The sequence below is a fragment of the Fundulus heteroclitus genome, chromosome 21 (assembly GCF_011125445.2).
Source record: "Fundulus heteroclitus isolate FHET01 chromosome 21, MU-UCD_Fhet_4.1, whole genome shotgun sequence".
NCBI lineage: Eukaryota > Metazoa > Chordata > Actinopteri > Cyprinodontiformes > Fundulidae > Fundulus > Fundulus heteroclitus.
Window position 1 is genome coordinate 28,583,502 of NC_046381.1, and position 23,713 is coordinate 28,607,214.

The following is a 23,713-nucleotide window of genomic DNA, read 5'->3' on the forward strand; positions in this document are numbered from 1 at the left end:
ACTTCCAACTGTGCTATCTCTCGTGGTTAGCGTGAGAAGAGCAAGTTTCTGCTTATATTAAAACTTTCTTATTAAACAAATGATTTCAAATAACTCTCGATTCGCTGCCGTTGGTGATTGACGGCGCGCCTTACCCCTCTGGACCAATCAGAGAAAGGCGGGGGCGGGCCTTACGCTACTGTAATCAATCCTCTGATCAGCGCGTGAGCGTATCCTGAGCGTCAGTGACGGCTCCGACAGGCAGAGCCCAACGGTGCGTGTTTCCTTTAGCGCGAAGAACCAAAAAAAAAAAGAGACGAAAAACAACATGGGGGAGAGATTTGTGGTGGTCCCTGTGGACACCGGAGGGATGGGTCCCAGGGAGGGAGAGCACCCGGGGACCACTGGGGCTCACCCGGCACCGGACACCGGTGGCAGCGTCGGCAGCGGGGCTGGCACCGCGGAGGAAAAAGAGCCGTTGGAAGACTCCGTGTTCGAACCGCAGGACCCCGAGGCGGCGGTACCGATCCTGGAGTACAACAGGGAGCCTAATAAGTACGGTAAGACAGCTGGCTCAGACATTAGTCCGTGTCCCACTTCTTATCTCACTGGATTAGACGTGTTGCTGTCGGGCGTTTGGTTGTAGTGCTGTTTACCGCGGGAGGCTGATGAAGTTTGGGGTAACTGCACCCCCCTAAACCACAGCCGGGCGAAGTCAAGGAGAAGCTAGTTGTACAAATAGTGAAAATGTAGTTCCGCATATTCCTAAAAGGTGGTTGTTTAATTAGCAGAGTCTTTGTAAAAAAAAAAAAAAAATCAGCTGAACACAGTAGGGGGTATTTTAATAGTTATTAAGGTTTTACTCAGCTAGCTTAAACTTCGGGAGGGTGGACTTCCACTGAGTCTGTCCTGGACCATCAGGTCCTGCCTGGCTCTGTCTCTGCTAGCAGGACACAGGCAACACAGATCCCTGTGGGATCGAGAGGAACGACCTGATTCAAGGCACCTTTGATTGATGGAAAAATCCCAAATGCCTGCTGTCTTATCTTTAAGAGCAAACAGCAGCAAATAAATACAAGGAACGGGAAGCTGGTCTTTGTCTGCAGCCAATGTCTTCTACACTCATATCTTTGGCGCAATATTGATGCTCTGTCTCAGGAAACAATAAGTTGTTTCACACTTGGCCGAAACAAAGTCGTTTTTAAAGAGGTATTTGTTCATTTTGTGTGCTAGTAATTTTTTTTAATTTAAATACGCACTGATCAGAGTGTTGTGTCCCATTTCTGATCCCTGGATTTTGTACAACTTTGTTCTACCTTTGCTGGTTTTGGGCAATTCTGAATGTTTATTTTTTTAATGTATACTATAAGAAGATACAAGAACAGCATTGACATAATTTTTCCCAGCCTTCCTGCTCAGAGGAGAGGAGGAGGAGGTGAGGTCAGACCTGCCGGAGGAGAGGAAGAGAAAAACAAAGCGCTTATACAGTTGATCTTTTACACTGGGTTTTGTGGCTTAGATGAGCAATTAGTGCAGTTTGTACGTCTAGCAATAAAACAACAGTCTTTGTGTGTATTTCCTCTACAATGTAGCTCTTTCCTTGACTGAATATATTTCCAAATTCAGGATGTTTCATGTTAGAAAGGGTAAATAAAGGGATTGGACAGCAACTTGACCGCTACTGAAAGCTTTGCACCCTGAATGATCTGCAGACATGTCTTGCCATGAAGGAAATGGTTTCCTTTTATATTGCTTTTTTATGTGTGTTCTTTGGTCTGACTTTATTTTAAAGACCTCGTTAGCTTTGCTTACATGTGCAAAACTCCTTGACCGGATTGAAAAATAAAAAATCCGAATATGTCGTTTATGAGTTGTTAAATTCCCCTAAAAAAAAAAAAAAAAAAAAAAAAAAAACCCACAGAAGATGTTTCCATCTTTAATTAAAACAACAACCCCAAAACAAGCAAATGTGGAAGTGTGTTGGTTTTGTGTTTTCCGAGCACACGCTTAGCTTGGCCGTATCCGAACGACGCGACCCAAACAAGTGTTCAAATGGACGCTGCCGGGTTAAAGATCGGCGTAAATCACCCCATCTCGTTCAGAATACGATTTCATTCCAGGTTTGAGCTTAATCCCATCGCAATGTTTCGATTTCCGTGTTCACATACAGATTTTTTTTCCGATTACCTATGTCCGTGTCTTCTTCACTCTGTAATTGCATCCACAGTGAAGACTTTCTGTCAGTGTGATTGTTGGGGCTTACGTATGGTGTGTTCACTGATCTGAACAAAGGTTGGTTATTTGGGTTTTCTTCTGGGAGGTCACTGCTTAGGTCCTGTTCCAGTCAACAGGTGATTTCTAGGAGTATTTCCCCTTTTACTATCACTTTATTTTACAAGCCGTATTGATCCATGTGACTATTGACATTCAGCCAAATCCTTCCGCTTTACTCTGTTTGCTCTCCTTGCACTCAGACCATGTTCCTGCGGTAGCTGACAAACAAGGTTTCTATAGCGACACACGGGTAGGAAGAAGGCTCCAGAGGAGCTGCCCGGCCCTGTTGGTCATGGAAGCGTGCGACATGATGGCCGGGTGTGGGGTGGGAGCTGTCTGATGTGTGTATTGATTGGTGATCAGTAGAGCACACTGAGGCTCATCTGGCTTTCTGACGTTCTGATGGGTCACCGGTTGAGGCGGGGCTTAGACGGACCTTGTCTGGGCTGCTTTTCCTGAGACCCATCTGATTAACTCCACTCACCACAATAAAATCTGCTCATAAAGCCATAAAAGAGTTAGAGAGCAGCGGCCGTGAAACCATCAATTAGATTTCCGTGTCTTTAAAAAGAGAGCATGGCTGAACAAATTGAGTCAGGGAGTAAGTGGAGTGGTTGATGGACTTGTTATGAATCACCGGGACGTGGAAGAGGCTTGCTCTTGACACAGCGAGCCAGTGTGTTATGTTAAGCCTGAAAAATGTCTCTCTGGCTCAGAGCCACAGCTAAACGACGGCCGACTAACACGTGAGCTGGTGTCTGCACTGCAGATACCAACGAGATCCCATCCAAGTTTGAAAAGTGACCGGTTGGTCCTACTTCATGCTGTGTATAGCGGCGCTGGAATGATTAGGGGTGTCTAGCCAGCGACAAGCAGCAAAGCCAGGGAAAATGTTTTCCACACCATTTCCCTACAAAAATCCCACCAAAAAAAAAAAATGTAATCGTACAACAAGTTGAGACGGGTCTGCTCGGGTTCAACAAAAGGATTGAGTTTCATTCAGATGTCGGCGGGAAGAGCTGCGGTGGACGCGGATCTGGGCCGTCATGGTGGCATTATGTGTGCTCGCTGTTTGTCGCGGCCTCTGCTGTAAATCTCTCTGTCGCCAGCGATGGAGAGGATTGTACGTGGGCTTTCACCAGCACATGTCAGAGTAAGTCTCTGTTACTTGATCCTGAGGAAGAGCCTGTCTCCTCTGTGGACACGGGAAGCTGGCAGTCGCAGCCACGGCGTGTCGATCTCAGCTGATTTCACTTCTGGCTCCTCTGTCATCGTTTTTGCTAAAAAAGTGGCCAGCTGTGTTCCTTCCAAGGCCTAAATAATCTAAATAATCAGTCCATATCGTTCAGCCGTAGAAGCGCGGGCGTTTCAAAAGCACCACTACGTCGTTGGCAAGAGATAATAACTCTGAAACACCAGGAGCTGTTTATCACTGCGACACTTTTTGCTTTCTTTTCCCTTCTTGTTCAGCGTTCAGTGCCTGATGAATGGCAGTGGCCGGCGCAGTTTGTTTTGTGGTGATTAATTTCCTCCTCAGGAGGTGCCTCTCCTGAAACTGCGTGTCTGCGGGATGAAGCTGGTGACTGCTGCTGATAATGAGTTCAGAAAATGTCGGGGTGACGGACGGTCAGGCGCTTTCCATTACACAAGGAAACACCTTGTGGTATTTTTAGTGACGAGGGGCAGATCTGCCATACCAGCGCGCCGTTGGAAACAGGCCTGCCTTTGTCGCCGTGTTTGCACAAATATTGCAGGTTTTCTGAGATAGAAGGGGTGTGCTAAACGGAAAAGTTGCCCTATGCCTTTGTGGGACTTTATTTGGCCTTCAGAGGATCATGCAGCACAGTCAAACAGAGACGTGGAACGTTGTTCTGTTCTGGCCGTGGTTGCAAAACGAATGTTGGGAGATGAAGTGTTGCATAGAAAGGAGGAAGCAGTGGTTGTGAAGAAAGTAACGCAATCATTGGTGATTAGACAATGAGATGTTGCTTTTCCTCCTACAGACAGGATGAAATGAAGCCCTGTCCAGATTAGCAGCGACCACTGGGCAAATATGGCTGGATTCACAGAGCGGCTGTTAAATCTGATCCAGAGCCCGGTGTGCAGGTTGAACAGGAGAAGAGTGCTCAGTTTCATTAATGTGACTGAGCTGCTGCTCGACGGCTGCAAATGCAGTTATCCGTTGAAGAGAAACTGAAAACCAATGTGAGAGAAGCCCAACATTTCTCAAGAGGAGAAATTATGAACGGAAACTCAGACGGGCGTTTTTTAATGAGAAGGGAAGCAGAGCTGACGGTGACCAGTGGGGATGGGAGTTTTAGGCTGCAGCACACATCAGAAAGCACATTTTATTAGTTGATTTTAGGAAAATGTATTCAGCGCTTTCACCCGTCGGCCGTCCGCGCCGCCCAGAGCCAGCGATCGGGGAACAAGCTGGTAGCTGCCCGTCTGAAGCTGCTTCCCAGTACAGCCTGCTGAACTTCCTCTGCTGTGGGCTGCAGGGCTCCAGAGGCGAGGTGACTCATCGACAACTTTAGTCCACAGCAGCAAACTGTTGCTCAGCTGTACCTCTGGTGCTGGTGGAGGGCAACGATTGCCTGGTTTCGTTCTGAACCGGCATCCCGAGGTCTGGGGATGACAGATTTGTGCTAAACGGGACTTGTTGCTCAGTCAAAGCCCGGTCAGTGCGCCTTGTCTCATATGGCAGCCCGGCCCACACAAACACACACGGCCACACATGGTCTGGGCCTGGTTCTCAGGGCTCTGCAAATTCACAATAGAAAGTTGTTGAACCTTGAAAGCTTTGCAGCCAGCAGGCTTTTTGCCCATGAAAAATGGCGCTGATTTCAGTTTTGTGTGTCAGCTCTGTTTGCCCCCATTGATATTCGCCGTGCCTCTAGAGAGCTGTTGTTCTTCGTCTTTACACAGAGTTTTCGTTTTTATGCAGCAGGATCACAACAAATATCCATTACACTTTCAGAAGCAGCTCTAAGCACCTTTCAGCATCTCAGACACCCTGAGGAGAGTAAGTTTTCTAATCAGCCACCTCGACCTGGACCAGCAGGGTCCGGGTCGTTCACCTCTTAGGCTGGTGTGTCGTTTCACCGCTTCGTTTCGATGCGCAGCACGAGGAGGACAGTTCATCAGACTAATAACAGCTACATTTAGCTTATGTTGCACAGGAGATTTATAGCGGCGCCGGCGCACCTTCAAGAGCTTTACCGCCCTTTTTATGTTGCTCTCAAACATCCGTGTGGTGCTGGCCGTTACATCATTCCAGACGGGCCGCTACGCTGAAATGCGCTGGCCAGAGCCCTGGGTCATCATCAAGAGTCGAGTGGCCTAAACAGGAATTTAAACAAAACAATTGAGGATGTAGTGTAATATAAAGTTGCTGCAAATAATTGCTGCATCGTTATAGTCTCATTTGTGAGTCAGGTTGGATGAATGCGTCTGCCAAGGCATAAGCAAATGTAACATAGAGTTAAAGAAAGTTATCCGTGAGATTTGAGCAAATAAGCCGCTACAGTATATGTGGCCACAAAACGCAATCAGTACGTCGATACAAGGTAGAGCATTTCGTTGCCTTGTACCTGTGTAATGACAACAAAGTTGAATCTAATCTAATCTAATCTAGAGGGACAATTTGGTGAGATCAATGTGAGCTGTCTGCCTGGTGGCAGCTACACATTACAGTCAGATGATGATCAAAACTGGACATAAAGACCAAAGTTTGATTTAAACTCATCAAAATCTCATGGCGGATTGACTCTTCAAAGTTCTGGCGGTCAGATAACATCGGCGAGTCGAGGCTAGCATGGTTTGACTCTACACTGCCGTACTTCAGCAGTTTTACTGTCTTTGGAGCTAAGTTACATCTGACACTTTGTTCCCACTTTGATAATTGATTATGGAAAGAGATTTCCTATAAATTCTGTTCATGTCAACTGTGAATAAATGTTATTGACTCCAATAAATATCATCTGACCAGAGGTCACCGCGTTATTAAAGTTTGATCTGGGCTCGTGAGAGTCGGATGGTCCAAGTGAGGAACAGAGTTGCAACCAGCAAAAATACGAAGTAATGAAACATCTTGAGAAAATGATGAACAGTTAACTGTAATTGAATGAGATTTCAACATTTTCATGATAATGCATCTCCATAACTCAACAAAAGTTTAACTAGCAATAGAAATAGCCTGATAAACAATGGGAATTAATGGCTCTGCAACCTTTAAAACACATTTAGAGCCACAAATGTCACATGACCTTTTGAAACACAACAACTTATTTTAAAGAAGCCCCATTTGATTTCTAGTTTTGTGTTCCAATATTAGGAAAAACATAAAACTTTGGCAAAAAGACCAAAACTACATTTTCTTATACAGGTACATCTCTAAAAAATGTGAATATCTTGATAATGTTTTGTGTTTTCTGTGACTCATTCATGCTCCTGTGTTGCATCTTGCTGCCCCCTGGGTTACATACATGTGGTACAACCAGAAGCTGTCAGTAGATCACTATAAACCACGTGGAGCGATCTAAGGATGTGGGCTGTCTGCATTAGATGCTGGGGATGACTGAGACTGCATTCAGGTTTATGAACGATAAAACAGCCATTAAAACGTAAATCAGCTTCTGCATCCACCGGGTCAGCTAAAGGTGTCGCGTTTTGTCGTAACGTAACTAAAACCAGAGCGGGGGGGATCTGTCAGTGGCATTTTGCTCACTCTACAAAGTGTCTGCCTGCTGTGAGGCTTATATTGAAGATTTAGAGCTTACATTGAAATGAAGTAGCTGCTGCGGCTGAGACACCTATAATCACTGAATCTCTAAGGACCTTCACACAGTGCTTGAGCAAAGGGCTGGGGTGAAGGAGCCGCATCATGGGAACACTTGTCTACTAATTCCCGTAGGCCTGACTCCTCAGCTGGATTTCATGTCATTTAGAAATCATTTCATACTTTGTGGGCCAGATGGGCTGCTTCCAGCGGCTTACAATGGCCCCTGCTATTGCAGTGCTTAAAGAAAGGATTACGTTGACGTGCCCTTGTTGCTTTTGAGACATGCAGTGAAAATTATAATCATATTGAGTGCAAGGAGCAGCAGGACAACTGGGCTGTGTAGGAGCATGAGTTGATAAATTGCTGATTCTGTGTAAATTACATATATGCATTTGGATTCTCGTCAGCTGTAGCTTAACAATGAAAATATTTAATTGAACTTCTTTGAGTCCTTACGAACTGCAGAAAGAGTGTGCTCTGTGTAACACATAATGTAATCTCCTTTTGCAGCTATGGGATAAAAATATCTTCAATCCATCGCATGCAATACACAAACACCCCAACCAGTTTCTTCACTGATGTCTGGGATGCACCGATTTGAAAATTTAAGCCAATATCATTATCCGATATTAATATTGCTGGTATGTCTGATATTTACCATGTTAATGACAAAAATGAATTAAATATTACAGACAGTTACTTTTTTTTAATATTCCCAATATCGTTTCTAATCTGTAAACCAGTTATTTAGTCAAGACCGGCTCTTCCGAGGCCAAGACAAAGGCAGAATCTTTAAAAAAAAAAGTTATTTGAACCACAAATGCAGAATTAAAAAAGATCCATTCTTCAACTAAAACTACTCGGTATTAAATAATCATCCTGAAGGGATTGTAGCCTGGTGGAACATTTCTAATGAGTGTCAGAGAAGAGTTTTCCAGTTCTTTTGTTTGAATGCCTGATTGAATAAACCTCAGTTTACGTGGATCCACTATGTCTAGGATTCAGTAGAACTCTTCTCTGTAGAGCTGATTCAGATGTAAACTTAGATGTAATAATAGGTTGCTAAGCAACAGCATATAATGGTCAGGGTTGCACTTAAAATATATGTTTTGAATTTGTTGATAATTATCGATTTTGATCAATATGATTACTATTTTATCGATATTCTTTTTCTTTACTTATATCGTCCAGCCCTACTCCGAATATCAATAGAGCGGAGCAGCTTCGTTGTTTACCAAAGTCGTACTTACACATTTTAATAGATATTTGATCGCATTGTATCACATAAAATCGGTCAGTAAGCACAATGATAATCATATAATATATAATGCGCACCATACATTTTTTGAGAAGATTTTAGGCTTTTAAGTGCACCGTATAGTCTGAAAATTACTGTAATCAGTTTCGGTATCAGCTTTAAGCCGGGCATACACTGTACGATATTTTCAATTGTTGTACTCATATAAGTTACATGTCAAACTGTACGACTAAACCGCAGGGTTTAAAAGTTCACAGCTCATGATATCTGCTGTTCTTACACTGTACGGCCCGACGCTCTGATGCGACCTGACTGCTGACACTGTACGACCAAAAACCACACCTAGAAGAGATGGCATGTGTCAGACTTGTCTATTCGGAAGCAAAATGTAAACAGTAGAAAAAGAAAAACCTTAAACATGAGGCTCACTAGAAAGAAACGGACTGCCTTGGCAATTCTACGAGTTGCTCCCCTGTAGTTGGACTCCATGTCCCACGTACTGCCGCCATGTTTTCGTCTGAGAAGTTAAAGAAGAATTTCCTTGTTTGCACATGGGCAGTGTGCAAGGTTGGGTGAAATCAGCTCGTAGACGCTTGTAACTCCATTTCAACAGCAGGATGCGCTCACGATCACCTCACAAGGGCCTATTGAATTTCAAACATGTTTGATTTTCATCCGATCGTCCAATTCCTGATCAGGAGGTGGTTGTGAGAGGCGAATCGCCCCTTGATACCCCCCCCCCCCCATACTACACGACGCAAGACAAACGATCAAGCTGAAACCCCGATCCAAAAAATTCTCGCACGACTGAAGAATTGGCCCGAAAAAGGCATGCCAGTAATATAAATTGTTTTTTTTTATTTTCTATTTGATAGATTTCCAGAGGCCAGAATAGTCAGTTACATTTAAGTTAATTATAATTAATATTGTCATGTTAACCAGTAGTATAAAATTACAAGTTGCCCTAATATGCAATGATGTATACAGCATTAAATGGTCATAGCTAGAGCAAAATGGACAAAACGACTCTAAAAATAACAATGTGTCAGTCTGCAGACCCATCTGAGTGGTGGAAACTCTAAAATACCAATGCTCTGCACAAAAAAACTACCGCTTAACTATATTTGTGCGACCCTGTTGATACAACCTTCTCTATATTTGTTTATAGACACTGTGACTGTGTAGTCTTTACTAACGCAGTAAATGATGCTGTGGGCTACAACGTTAGAATGAATGGTCAGGACAGCAAAATGTTAAATCTGATATGACTTTAGAAAGTGAAGAATAGTTATAAAGTGAATGCATTTTGGCAGCACTGAGTAATGACATTGTTAATGGAAGTGACTCATGTTTATTGTAATCCAGTCACTGGTACATGATACATATGAAAACAAATCATAGTTTTTTTTATGTATATAATTCAAACACTAATCAGTTTACTTAAAGGCTGTATTTTGTCTTGGATTAGATTCTGATGAGAAATGAAAGCATCCTCAGTGGTAAAAGTTTTCAGCTGACCGTCTGAAGTCAGACCAGGCAGATCGATCCTCTAGATCAGGGATTCCCAAAGTGTGGGGTGCGCGAGCTGAATAATGGAATGGTGGCTGACTGTTTTTTCAATAATGTATTCAAACGAAACATTATTTATTTGGAGGAAGTCTTCTACGCTTCATTGTAAGATGAATAGAAGTTTTCTTCTTCTACGCATTGTGCTGTATATGCGTACCTAGCCTGTGGTCTCTACTTCAATCATTCTGGCAAATCTGAAATTGGCTGAAACCAGAGAAACTGTCAGGTAGGTGAGACATCTAAGGTCAAAGTTAGTGATGAAGGAGGAGAGGAACCAAGAGAGAATCAGGAATCAGAGGCAACAGACGAGAGAATAGCAACGGAGCCTGGAGAAGAAAACCAGCAGTAATCAGAAAATGTCTCCTCCTCTCTCCTCACTTCATTTTGTTTACGTCAGTAGAGGGAAAAGTGAATTTGGGCTGAAAGTTTTATTTACGAGGTTAAATTGAATGACAGTGCAGCACCTACAAACAGTTTATATTCTCCCGTGTCTATTTTGTTTCTCCATTTTATTCCTACTTGCTTTTATTCGGTTTTATTTTCCTATATTTTAATCATGTAAAGCAGTTTGCATTGTCTCTGTACTGAAATGTGTTATACAAATAAATTTGCCTTGCCTTTGCCTCACGCACAGAGCTGTAATACTTTTCACTGTGATTCAGACACGTGCAGCTCATTTTAAAGATGCAGTTTTAGCGCGTATTCAGACAGAAACAGGGAAACCGGCGGTGGGGGGTGGGGCAGCGGGGAGCTGAGCTGTGTTGTCATGTATGGAGGACCAATCCTGCCATAATTAAAAATACACACAGAAATAAATGAAGGACTTAATAATATAAAATGGCTTAAGAAAAGTGTCTAATAATATTAATTTGTGTGCCATTTAATGTGACAAAATAATAAAAATAAGATATTTCTTCAACAATTCATCAATTATTCATCAAAAAATATATATTTTAACTTACACTTTTATTTTTACTTTTCTTCTTGCTTTTATGCTGACTTATTTTTAACCCTTGTATTTCTGAAACAATCATTTATTTCTGCCTCTAACATTTCTAGCTGTTTTTTTACCCAAAGGATTTACACCTGCCCTTTTATTTCCTTTTCCCCTTTTTCCACTTCGTGTATTTCTACTTCTTGTTTTTAAAGCAACATTTCTAAAGCATGTTTTTCCTCCACCATAAATATTTCTTTCTAATTTATTTTAAACTTATATTTCTGAAACATATATTTATTTCTGCCTCTAACATTTCTAGCTGTTTTTTTACCCAAAGGATTTACACCTGCCCTTTTATTTCCTTTTCCCCTTTTTCCACTTCGTGTATTTCTACTTCTTGTATTTAAAGCAACATTTTTAAAGCATGTTTTTACTCCACCATAAATATTTCTTTCTATTTTATTTTAAACTTATATTTCTGAAACATATATTTATTTCTGCCTCTAACTTTTCTAGCTGTTTTTTTTACCCAAAGGATTTACGCCTGCCCTTTTATTTCCTTTTCCCCTTTTTCCACTTTGTGTATTTCTACTTCTTGTTTTTAAAGCAACATTTCTAAAGCATGTTTTTCCTCCACCATAAATATTTCTTTCTAATTTATTTTAAACTTATATTTCTGAAACAATCATTTATTTCTGCCTCTAACTTTTCTAACTGTTTTTTTACCAACCCAATTTTTGCCTGCCCTTTTTATTTCCTTCTCCCTTTTTTCCCACTTCTTGTATTTCTACTTGGTGTTTTTTTACTTCCTCTTTTTCCACTTTGTTTATTTCTACTTTGCGTTTTACTTCCTCTTTTTCCACTTTGTGTATTTCTACTTCGTGTTTTTTTACTTCTTCTTTTTCCACTTCGTGTATTTCCACTTCATGTATTTCTACTTGGTGTTTTTTTACCTCCTCTTTTTCCACTTCGTGTATTTCTGCTTCGTGTTTTATTACTTCCTCTTTTTCCACTTGGTCTGACTGCAGCTGTTAATGTTAATACGATGGCAGGGAGGGAGGGGGGAGAGGGGGGCGGTGTCACCGGCAAAGCTTCACAACTATTGGCTAAGGCCTGCCTCCCCGGAAACGAGCCTGCATCAGCTGGCCGCTTTCCCAGAATGCACCGCGGCCGCAGCTTGCTTATGGACAGCGCTAACAGAGATCACAGTGGTAAGTTAAAAATTACCTTTTCTGCTGCTGTTGTTCTTTAAAAGTACGTTTGAGGCGACAACATTATACTTTTAAGCTTCCCTATATGGCCTGTTTACAGAGTTAGTGGGTAATTAAAAAAGAACAAGTCCGACATGAGTGGACCACAGTGATCTGCAGATTCATTCGGGAGTGTCAGAAAGCTATGGTGCGTTCAGGAGCATGGGACGTTTCATATTTACAAGGAAAGAGGCATAAAACGGAACAGAACTTCACTCGTACAATATTGTGTCTATCCAGAAACAGTGTGGGCTTTCTTACAATACTGAATGCTCTATAATTGTATTTCTGTTATTTTTTGATTATGCACACCTGCTAGCTTTTTATTCTGAAACTTCTAATGTCCCATGCTCCTGAATGCACCATAGCTTTCTGAATGCGCTGTGCTGTGTAGATAGATTCACGTCTGATCTTCCGCTTAAGACAAAGCTTTGCAGTTTCAAAACTCATGTCGGCTCTCACGGTTTACTGTTGTGTGAATGACAAGAGACCACAACAAATAAATCAGCCATTCCTCTAGGGAACGCAAAAGTATTCTGAGGTAACGCAAAAAAATATATATTTTCCCCATGTCCCCTAAAGGGCTCTGTATACACTTCCCTCGGCCTTGTCGTGTGTCAAGTGCTGCTGGTTCTGATGCCGTTTTTTGTTGTTTTAATTCGGCAAAACGTTCATTTGTTTTGTGTTTATCTCACTGACTTGTGTTGCTTTATTAACTCAATACTTGCTGGAATAAATTATAAACTACAGCAGCATTCAGGACAAAACGCATAAGCAGAAGCAGTTAGTTATCAGCTATTATATAGGTTACAAAATATGTTCGGTCTGCGAGTGTCATGTTAGTTACACATAGCAGAAGCAGTCGTAATATTGCCTAGCTTTTAGGTTTAACGTGGGTTCTGTTGTCTGTTCATCTTTTATTATGAAGTATTACATAATTGACATTTATATTTTAAACAGGGACCACAGAAGGAACCCAGGCCCTCATCAACTGGCGTATTCCCAATGAGGGCCTATTTACAGGCAGGAGGAACTCCTCCAAAACCGAATGGCAGTAAGTAACTTTTATTTATGTCTGCCTAAATGTTTATGTTCAGCTCTTGTGACACTAAACTTGTTTTCTATTCAACTAGTGATTTTGTGAGATTTTGGCTGCCAAAAGGGCCAATAAATGTCCCTTTTAGAAAAACTTGACAAGTTTTAAATAAAATCTATAAATGTTTTTCTTATCTAAGTGAGTTTCTTTTGAGCAAGGACACAAAGAATTGATAGGGGAAAGAAAACAATTCTAACAGTGTAAAAAAAGACATTTATTTTATACAAATGATTTTACTTTGGAACAGAGTCAAGATGTAACATGTTCAAAACAATTAACATATGATTTAAAACAAATAATTAAGTTTTATAAACACTATGGACAAAGAGAACACCCACAAACATACTATTTAATAAATAACAGGAATGGAAATTAATTTACTGATTTAATTTGTTTTACAGGTAGTGGAAAAAAAATTAAACTAAGCAGCATGTGTACATAACTACAACTGATCTAGGTTAGGTCACATGTAGGCTTGTTCACTTAAACATGCAACCTCCTCCTCCTCCACGTCAAGCTGGTCCCCTGCCTCTATACTAATATTGTGAAGGATGCAGCAGGCGGCGATTACTTTTGGGGCAAATGTCGGGCGGACCTCCAGCGCCCTAAAGAAAATGGAACGCCACCACGTCTTTATAGCACCAAAGGCACGCTCAATGATGTTTCTTGCCTTGGCGTGGTGCCTGTAGTGGCGTGCCTCCACTTGGACTGTACCAAATATAAAATAACTTGTAATTTAGGTAATATGCTGATATGTCTTAATGTTCTATCCAATTAATATAATCTATGTATCAATTTTGTGTCATTGTTGGCTCTATTTAAGGACAAGAAGGTAAGAGATCTTAATGGCAACTGGCGGGCGATAGAGCGTCAGGGAGGTGATTGGGTCCAGGAGGCATGGAAACACACCATTGCAGTGTAGGAAAAAAATCCCTCAGGTGGGTATAAAGCATTTTTATACAACGGAGAGCGCCACAGTACCAGTGAGTGATGGACAAAGCCTACATTGTCGATGTAAACATTCAAAATCTTTCCCCGTGCGTCGCACACACCCTGCAGGATGATTGAAGGGAATATTCTGTTTAAATAACATTTCTTTTGTGGCTCTGCAGGTGGAACAATTCGCACGTCACCCACCAATGGCACCGACTGCTCCTTTGAGCGCCTCGATCCCAGCAAGGCGGGCAAAACCAGCACCCACTTCCTCCAAATCTGGTCTTTTTGGGAAGAAAAGTTTTTTTTTAATGATCCCCATCAGGGAGTTCATGACTCTGTGCACCACCTGGCACACAAGGGCATCACAAAGATGTCGGCTGTTTCCCTATAGGATGCACCGCCGCCAGCCAGAAGAGGGTCACCAGCACTCTCCTTATCCTCACATGTTTTGTTGGTGTTTCTTCCTGTAAATAAAAAATGCCAAATGTTACCATAATTGGTTTTTAATTTCTCACCTTTTCATATCATAAAACTATACCTGGTTAACATGTAAACTAATATAGTTCTCAAGCAAGAAAAAGTAAAATGTATAGTCCTGTAAAACTAGTCAAATATAGCAAATGTAACAAATGGCTTCTCTTCTCTGGTGTTTTTATAATGTACAGATTCTCATTGTAAGATGTATTGATTAATTTTGCCATTTCACTAAGAGAATGAACTGAACTAACTGCACATAATTTATAGATTAATCACTGTAAAAGTGGGCAGACAGAAATGACTTTTCCTATCTTAATGATCAATGCTGTGGTCAGTAGGTACAACAAAGTACTCTAACCCTGCAATGTTATGTTAAAATTGTGTTTTCATTTTCCCATGAGTTATAGAGAAATGGTCACAATTTCAAACTTATCACTTGTTCAATACCATCCTCAATGTTTTTTTTTTAAGATAAAAGTAGGAAATAGGCATGTTAATCTTAAAATGACTACCAGTTGGCACAGTTGGGCTAGCAAAGCAACACAAGTCAGTGAGATAAACACAAAACAAATGAACGTTTTGCCGAATTAAAACAACAAAAAACGGCATCAGAACCAGCAGCACTTGACACACGACAAGGCCGAGGGAAGTGTATACAGAGCCCTTTAGGGGACATGGGGAAAATATATATTTTTTTGCGTTACCTCAGAATACTTTTGCGTTCCCTAGAGGAATGGCTGATTTATTTGTTGTGGTCTCTTGTCATTCACACAACAGTAAACCGTGAGAGCCGACATGAGTTTTGAAACTGCAAAGCTTTGTCTTAAGCGGAAGATCAGACGTGAATCTATCTACACAGCACAGCGCATTCAGAAAGCTATGGTGCATTCAGGAGCATGGGACATTAGAAGTTTCAGAATAAAAAGCTAGCAGGTGTGCATAATCAAAAAATAACAGAAATACAATTATAGAGCATTCAGTATTGTAAGAAAGCCCACACTGTTTCTGGATAGACACAATATTGTACGAGTGAAGTTCTGTTCCGTTTTATGCCTCTTTCCTTGTAAATATGAAACGTCCCATGCTCCTGAACGCACCATAGCTTTCTGACGCTCCCGAATGAATCTGCAGATCACTGTGGTCCACTCATGTCGGACTTGTTCTTTTTTAATTACCCACTAACTCTGTAAACAGGCCATATAGGGAAGCTTAAAAGTATAATGTTGTCGCCTCAAACGTACTTTTAAAGAACAACAGCAGCAGAAAAGGTAATTTTTAACTTACCACTGTGATCTCTGTTAGCGCTGTCCATAAGCAAGCTGCGGCCGCGGTGCATTCTGGGAAAGCGGCCAGCTGATGCAGGCTCGTTTCCGGGGAGGCAGGCCTTAGCCAATAGTTGTGAAGCTTTGCCGGTGACACCGCCCCCCTCTCCCCCCTCCCTCCCTGCCATCGTATTAACATTAACAGCTGCAGTCAGACCAAGTGGAAAAAGAGGAAGTAATAAAACACGAAGCAGAAATACACGAAGTGGAAAAAGAGGAGGTAAAAAAACACCAAGTAGAAATACATGAAGTGGAAATACACGAAGTGGAAAAAGAAGAAGTAAAAAAACACGAAGTAGAAATACACAAAGTGGAAAAAGAGGAAGTAAAACGCAAAGTAGAAATAAACAAAGTGGAAAAAGAGGAAGTAAAAAAACACCAAGTAGAAATACAAGAAGTGGGAAAAAAGGGAGAAGGAAATAAAAAGGGCAGGCAAAAATTGGGTTGGTAAAAAAACAGTTAGAAAAGTTAGAGGCAGAAATAAATGATTGTTTCAGAAATATAAGTTTAAAATAAATTAGAAAGAAATATTTATGGTGGAGGAAAAACATGCTTTAGAAATGTTGCTTTAAAAACAAGAAGTAGAAATACACAAAGTGGAAAAAGGGGAAAAGGAAATAAAAGGGCAGGCGTAAATCCTTTGGGTAAAAAAACAGCTAGAAAAGTTAGAGGCAGAAATATATGTTTCAGAAATATAAGTTTAAAATAAAATAGAAATATTTATGGTGGAGTAAAAACATGCTTTAAAAATGTTGCTTTAAATACAAGAAGTAGAAATACACGAAGTGGAAAAAGGGGAAAAGGAAATAAAAGGGCAGGTGTAAATCCTTTGGGTAAAAAAACAGCTAGAAATGTTAGAGGCAGAAATAAATATATGTTTCAGAAATATAAGTTTAAAATAAATTAGAAAGAAATATTTATGGTGGAGGAAAAACATGCTTTAGAAATGTTGCTTTAAAAACAAGAAGTAGAAATACACGAAGTGGAAAAAGGGGAAAAGGAAATAAAAGGGCAGGTGTAAATCCTTTGGGTAAAAAAACAGCTAGAAATGTTAGAGGCAGAAATAAATGATTGTTTCAGAAATACAAGGGTTAAAAATAAGTCAGCATAAAAGCAAGAAGAAAAGTAAAAATAAAAGTGTAAGTTAAAATATATATTTTTTGATGAATAATTGATGAATTGTTGAAGAAATATCTTATTTTTATTATTTTGTCACATTAAATGGCACACAAATTAATATTATTAGACACTTTTCTTAAGCCATTTTATATTATTAAGTCCTTCATTTATTTCTGTGTGTATTTTTAATTATGGCAGGATTGGTCCTCCATAGTCATGCGCGTGTTTACCTGCTGGATGTAACCGCTGTGAAAGTTTTTATTTCTCTGATTTATTAACATCTTTATGGAGCGCTCTGTTATTGTTACTCTGTGCTGCTCTACCAAACTGTTCTCTATGTTTCTATTTTGTGTCGTAAATTGTGAGTCAGACTGAGATTTAGAAGCCGGTACATAAAGTGAGAACACACAGAGGTAGATCATCAGAGTTTAGCCCGTGAATCCACCTGGATGGTTTCTGCTTCAGAGACGTTTCAGGTTGTGGAGGTGTGACCGATCTAAGCGTCTCTTTCTTTGTCTCGCGCCACGCTAAGTCACCGATGCACCTGAAAATCCTCAGGATCCTGTTGTGTGCAACTTTAGTGCAGTTTAATTCAAATTCTGTTTTAATTTTATTTCCATAATCTTGGTTATCATGGTTGTTATTGTAAATGCGACTTCAATTTTCTTTCCTTTTTGTCTTGTGTGTTCTGGTCATTTGAGCATGATTAAACATGGCGCCTTTTAATATGGCTATAAAAAAGCTTGTTGCACTTTTTAAAATTGTTTGAAGATTGGGGGTGCATCAACCCGGTTGGGACACAAAAGGAGATGCGTTGCTAGAAAAGTTTGGGAACCGCTGCTCTAGATGGTTACATAACCTGAGCTGAGGGCTTGTCAAAGCATGCTGTGTAACATCCTCTATTCCCAGTGTTTAATGGTGTGCACTGTTGTGTGATGGCGCACATGCAGCTTTCTACGACTGCGTGACTCTTTAGCCAAGGCAGAGGTTGCCCAACCCCAACCCCCATTATGTCTTATGAAACACATTTTATAAGTTGAACTGCTCAAGCCTAGTTGGGACTACTTTTTTTTTCCACCAGCATCTTTGGAATGCAACGCTCAGTCTCCTTTCCATACAGACAACTACATGTCTGTCATGGAAATGTTTCATAAAGCCACTTAGACGGCCTGGTCTCCCTTTAGTAGTAGGACAGGAAAATATGACGGGGTGTGGTTTCTGGAAAATAGTTGTTTACTTACCTTCAACTCCAGAGTACATGTCAACACTGCTGTGGCTGGTATTGCAGATGTAACAGATGTTTGGAGAAATCCTTTTTCTTGCGGAGTTTATGTTCAACACAGGTAATTACACATGTGGTCAGAAGGGGGCAACATTGTGCCATGACTAGTCTTGAACTAACAGCTTGTGGTCAAATAAAAACAAGGCGCGTTTATTTTTGTTGAAAATGGCAGACAAATATTTGCAGTCAGTAGTGTTTATTGCTTCTCTGCACTACTCTGCAGTACCCTTTGCATCCACTAGGGCGCACTGTTTAGTTATTGGACGTGCTTAAAGGGGATGGCTGTTGGACTACTGCCTGCATTGTCCTCAAAATACCTTTCTTTCTGTTTTTAGTTTTGAAGGAAAATGCAGTCTATAGCTGTTAAATGCCACAGAAAAGAAGTAGTGAAATTGAATTGGCAAGTTTAGAAGATATAAAAAAGTGTAGATTAGTAAGACTGTAGCTAGATGGGTTTATCTGCTGAGGATGTATGGACACGATGGTGCATGAGAGAAGAAGGAGCTCAGCTCATCTGTGTCCTTCACCCTGATCTTGCTTTCAGGTTAGCTCTCGGCTCATCTTTCCCACATACAATCGATCGATATATCTATTTTGAGATGGGAGATGTGAGCCTGCTCATCATTGTAATCGTGTTGAAGTCAGCCGGAACAATGGATCGTGGACACATGAAACCAACATGCAGCATTTCCATTAACACTTCCCCTTAATGCTTCATGGCTGAGTTGCTTTTATTTTGGGCGATAACAACTTTTCGTGCAAGCTTTGAACTAGAGTTTGAAATGCCATGTTATTGAGTCTGCTACAATTTTTCACGATAATTTATTCAAGATAACTGGAGATATCACTTTAAAGCACAAAATATAAGCATAAAGCTGAACCTCCACTTGACAAAACATTTTTGTATTTGTAATAAAAAGGTCAGGAAATTCTGTTTATTTTCAGTGTCAGATATGGGGAGATTAGAATAGGAAATAAGCATAAATAGAAAAATAACTAAACAAATCTATAAAGGTTTGCACTTCAGTCATGAGGGAAATATCAACAGAACAAGAATCTGTTTCTTTTAAACTCTGAGTTTTGAACATTTTAATGGAGACAGTCATTTACCTGACTCCGCCAGATAGATTTGCTCCGCATATCCATCTGGAAACCTTCCGTTGAAGTAATTTTGGGAAGGGGCGAAAATACTGGTTAGCTGATTGGCCTATGTTGGTGATAGACGGGCCAAATAAACCAATCAGATCAACGAAGCATATGACGTACTCGTCAACATGCTTCGTCGTCGCTCTGTTGACGAAAACACAACCACAAGCCAAGCTACTCTTGCTGCTGCAGGTAAAGGCTCGTTAGCTCAGCAAAGAAATACTCTGTAATTCCGATAAAACTTGCTCCATAGCCACGCTAACGCTAGTTTCATCGGCTGAAGCCGCCATGTTCTTTAGACTGAACTGTCGCTTCTCGTTGCGTCACACCTCAACCCGCCTCAAAGCCAACGCCGATTGGACGTTCGTTTGGTGAACGGCTCCAAATTTTCTTTAACGGAGAGTAGCCAGACTGATCTGCGAGTGAAACCTTGAAAGCTCGCGAGATCAGGATGGTCTCACGAGGCTAGACAGTCATACCGCTAGATGGCCACTTCCCTTTACACACATGCAAACTGTGATGGCCCAGTCTAAATGCAAAGATGCCATTCGTCCAACCTTTGCTGCCACAACGGCTTCAACTCTTCTAGGAAGGAGTCAGTGAGGTATAGACGTGTGTTCAACCGTTATTCAGGAGAGCATAACTCTTATGTTTAGCCTTCCTGTTATGGACTGAAGTCTCTGTCATAGTTTAAAAGTAGCAGAATGAGTGAAGAAAAGTCATGCCTCTGTAGGAACGGTAGTGATGGCTGTCCCACTGAAGATCGTCTCTGTTAGCATGACAGATTAGCGCTTAGCCGGTTAGCTCTGGCATGATGAGCAAACTGGGCTGTTTACGTGGCACACTACTGTGGTTTAACGTGGAAACGATTAGAAATGTAATTCTTGTGGTTTATCTTCTGAGTTTTAAGAGTTGGACACGCTGAGTGAAAGATGCCCTACTGGAGTGATATGTAGACGGGCTCCCACAAACCAGACATTGTCCTTCAGTTCTGGGAAAAGCATTTCTTTATGGGAAACAACTGGACAGTTAGAAGAAGAAATCTTTGTCATTGCAAATGTACGTTCCAACAAAACGTGTCTTCTGCATATAACCCATCCCTTAGGGAGCGGTGGGCAGCTAACAGCTCCCTGGGAACAACCTGGGGCTCATCGAGCCATAGTAGCAGTCTGCTGGGTTCCACCTGGGTTCTCGCAGCCTTCCCAGAACGCCAGGCTGCTGCTCTAAACCAGGCCACCACTCCCACACGGTTAGGCCACTTCATCGTTTACTGAGCCGTTACTAAGTTGGTGTTGTTTAGCTGCCATGCAGTGCATAGAAATGTTGCCTGTTATGGTAGAAATGAAACCTGCTCCAAGCAGCGGTGTAGCTATGATTCTGCTCTTTTGAGTCGCATGTTTCCTGTGCCTTATTTCAACCACACCCACATATGAGTGTTCAGATGCTGCTTTGAAAGCAGACTAAAAACCTAGTGACTGGAGTAAGAAAGTAAACTATTCTAAAAAAAAACATTTGTCAGTACTGCATAAATAAGTAAGCAAGTAAACTTTATTTATATAGCGCCTTTCACAGATTAAAACCACAAAGTGCTTTACAGAGTGTAACAAATACCAAATAGAAATATGACAAGAACAGCTTACAAGAATAACATCAAAAATCCGTACATTTAAGTGAACGCTTATTTAAATAAGTGTCTTCAGCTGCTTTTTAAAGGATTCAACAGAGTTGGTCACATGGAGAGAGGGGGGCGGGGCGTTCCACAGTCTGGGGCCTGCCGTTAGGTTCCCCTCGAGTTTTAAACGGGTCATTCAGAAGGTTCTGGCCCAAGGGCCGGAGAGTAAGGGATTAAAAGGTCTGTGATGGACTGGGGGGCCTGTCCTTTAAAAGCTCTAAAAGTACTAAAAAAAAACTACAATTTTAAAATGTATTCTAAATTTGACAGGTAGCCAATGTGAAGAGGATCAGACCGGTGTGATGCGAGCTTTTCTGTTTGTTCCTGTTAAAAGCCTCGCTGCAGCGTTCTGGACCAACCGGAGGCAGGTCACTGCTGACTGGTTAAAACAAATAAAAAGAGAGTTACAATCATCTAAACGACAGGAAATAAAACCATGAATAATCCTCTCCAGGTCCGATTTGGAAATTATTCCTCTCAATCTAGAGATATGATAAAAGCAATTTCTAACTAAAAGATTTGAATGGAAATCCAGGCACAGCTTTTGGTCCATATCCAACTCGTTTATGAGTAAATATCTAATAGGTTATGCATTTTTAGGTCATTTAAAAGACACCTAAAACTTTATTGACTTTGTCCCGGAGACACGTTCTTCCTCTTATTGGGTCCCCAGAAGTAAGCAGTGAGCTGTCATTTTTAACAAGACGAGGCAGCTGGTGGCCCTCCCTGCCCATGGTGGCCTATTCTCTTACCTCCCGCTGCACCTCCTCCTTTCCTGTTTCCTGCAGCCCCCCTCCCTTCCTTCAGCTGTATTGATCTGCGGTGTCAGTGGGTTAGGGGGCTGGCCGTCCTCTGTGGATATGCAAGTTAATTTTCCATTTGCAGCATTGGAAAAGACTGTTAATTGTGTGGCGTTAAGGAGAAGCTGCTATTTGCAGTACGTCCCGTCACTGAATGGTGTTGCTCACTTGGTATGGGAAATGATGGTCAGCGGCTGTCTGCAGATCTTTAGGAAATGACTCATGGACATGAACAAGTCAGCTGATGAGACCTTATTGCTTGCTCTAATGCAGTTCTGTTCCAAGGAATGGCCAGTGGAGGTGGAGTTTTTAACAGTGATAAAAACGGTGTTAAATTATCACTTTTATGCAATCAATCAGTTACTCTTGAACATTTTAGTTGTCAGGAAGACGAATGATTTCAGGTTTCCCATCTCCCTTCCTGAACGGTCTTATCAAGAAGCAACACACTGATAACTTTGCTTAATAACGTGCACGGATACAAGCCGGGGCTATAGGTGACTGACTCCAGATATATAATTCATGATACTGCTGTAACCCTGTGACTATACATGCTGGGTCAAATAACACTGTCCAGGACAAGTGGAAAGATGGTTGTTTTTGTGTGCGCTTTAACGTTTTCCTCGACGGCTCAGCTCCAGACTTCCTCCTGCCCTGTAACCGCAGCCGATCCTGTTCTCTGTGAGACACAACGGCATTCCAGCAGCAGGAAATCAGCCTCGGGGCGCACAAAAAGCCGCCAATACGTTCTCCCACGCTATTAAGTCCAAACGCATGTCATGTTTTCTGCCAGGGTGTCTGTTTGTGTGGACTGCCCCCACTGGGCGGGGCACCCCCCACTCTTCCTTATTTGGACGGTTGAGGTGGGGGTCGGGCTCACATGGGAGCAAAAGCTGAATTCTAGTGACTGGGACAAAAACTCAGGCGTGAGACGCGTCGCCTGCCGGTGAGTGTTTAAGTTCATGAGGGCATCGGGTCTGGAGAGCAAGGCGAGCAGCTGAGCAGGAGAACAAGAAGGGAGAGCAGAGTGGAAGTTGGCTGGACGGAGGAGGAGGAGAAAGAGAAGAAGCAGCTCAGAGGGAGAAGGAGACACAAGGCGGGGAGTGGGACAAACAAAAAATGCCCACTAACTTCACTGTGGTCCCGGTGAAGGACAGCACTGGGAAGGCAAAAGAAGGGCAGGAAGAGGAGGATGTAGAGGAGGACAATGTGCTGAAAGAGGAAGAAGATCCTACAGGTGAGATCACATCGTTGTTTTTTAAGTTACTCGCATTTAAGAACCAGTGATAAAGATATCCATGTGGTGCAGACCAATTATCTCACATTCTTACATTTTCTTTAGACCCCATTCATCTGTTGAGCCTCTAGATAAGATGGTCCTTCCGGAAAGTTCCAGAGTTTTATTTCAGGGTCCAATGCAAGCTGACAATTTAGCTGTATTTTGAGGGTAATTACAGCTTATATTTTTCAGAAAAACTGTTCATGGCTGCATGTGGGCGGATAATGTGAAAGAAATGCTGCGTTTTAGGTACTGCTTGTTCTTGGTCCAGCTGCTGCATGATGGGTTTTCCTCACACGCAACTGCCACTCAAGGAAGTGGGACATGAGGACGGCTCCATTGTTTCCTCTTTGGCCTGAGCGCCCCTGCTACTCCATTTGTTCTCCCTTCACAGCTGCCAGCTCTAGGGGTTGTGTTGTTTTTGATTGTGTTTTCTTCTGATCTCACTTAGCAACCAGCTCCTCAGGAGAACCAAATCTGTTCCATCTATTCCAAATGACCTTTTTGAAAAGCACAACTGTTTAGATGAATGGG

General features: G+C 41.6%; 1 protein-coding gene and 1 long non-coding RNA gene across 6 annotated transcripts in view; both read left to right on the forward strand.

Annotated features, from left to right (window-relative positions):
- The first annotated feature begins 211 nt into the window (after positions 1-211).
- The window catches only part of slc12a7b (solute carrier family 12 member 7b), a 76,178-nt gene continuing 52,676 nt past the window's right edge, over positions 212-23,713 (forward strand). For 3 of the 5 annotated variants that reach the window (XM_012871177.3, XM_012871180.3, XM_012871181.3), the window contains exon 1: positions 213-539. In XM_012871177.3, coding sequence (XP_012726631.2) covers positions 308-539 — 232 coding nt within the window. In that variant the 5' untranslated portion in view covers positions 213-307. Of the gene's footprint in view, positions 540-22,778; positions 23,138-23,713 lie in introns of those variants that run through there. The other 2 variants (XM_012871178.3, XM_012871179.3) reach the window with 2 other exon arrangements.
- Positions 11,958-14,044, forward strand: LOC118556726. The gene is made up of 3 exons (XR_004927311.1): positions 11,958-12,011; positions 13,011-13,104; positions 13,970-14,044. It is a non-coding gene; the product is annotated as an uncharacterized LOC118556726 (long non-coding RNA).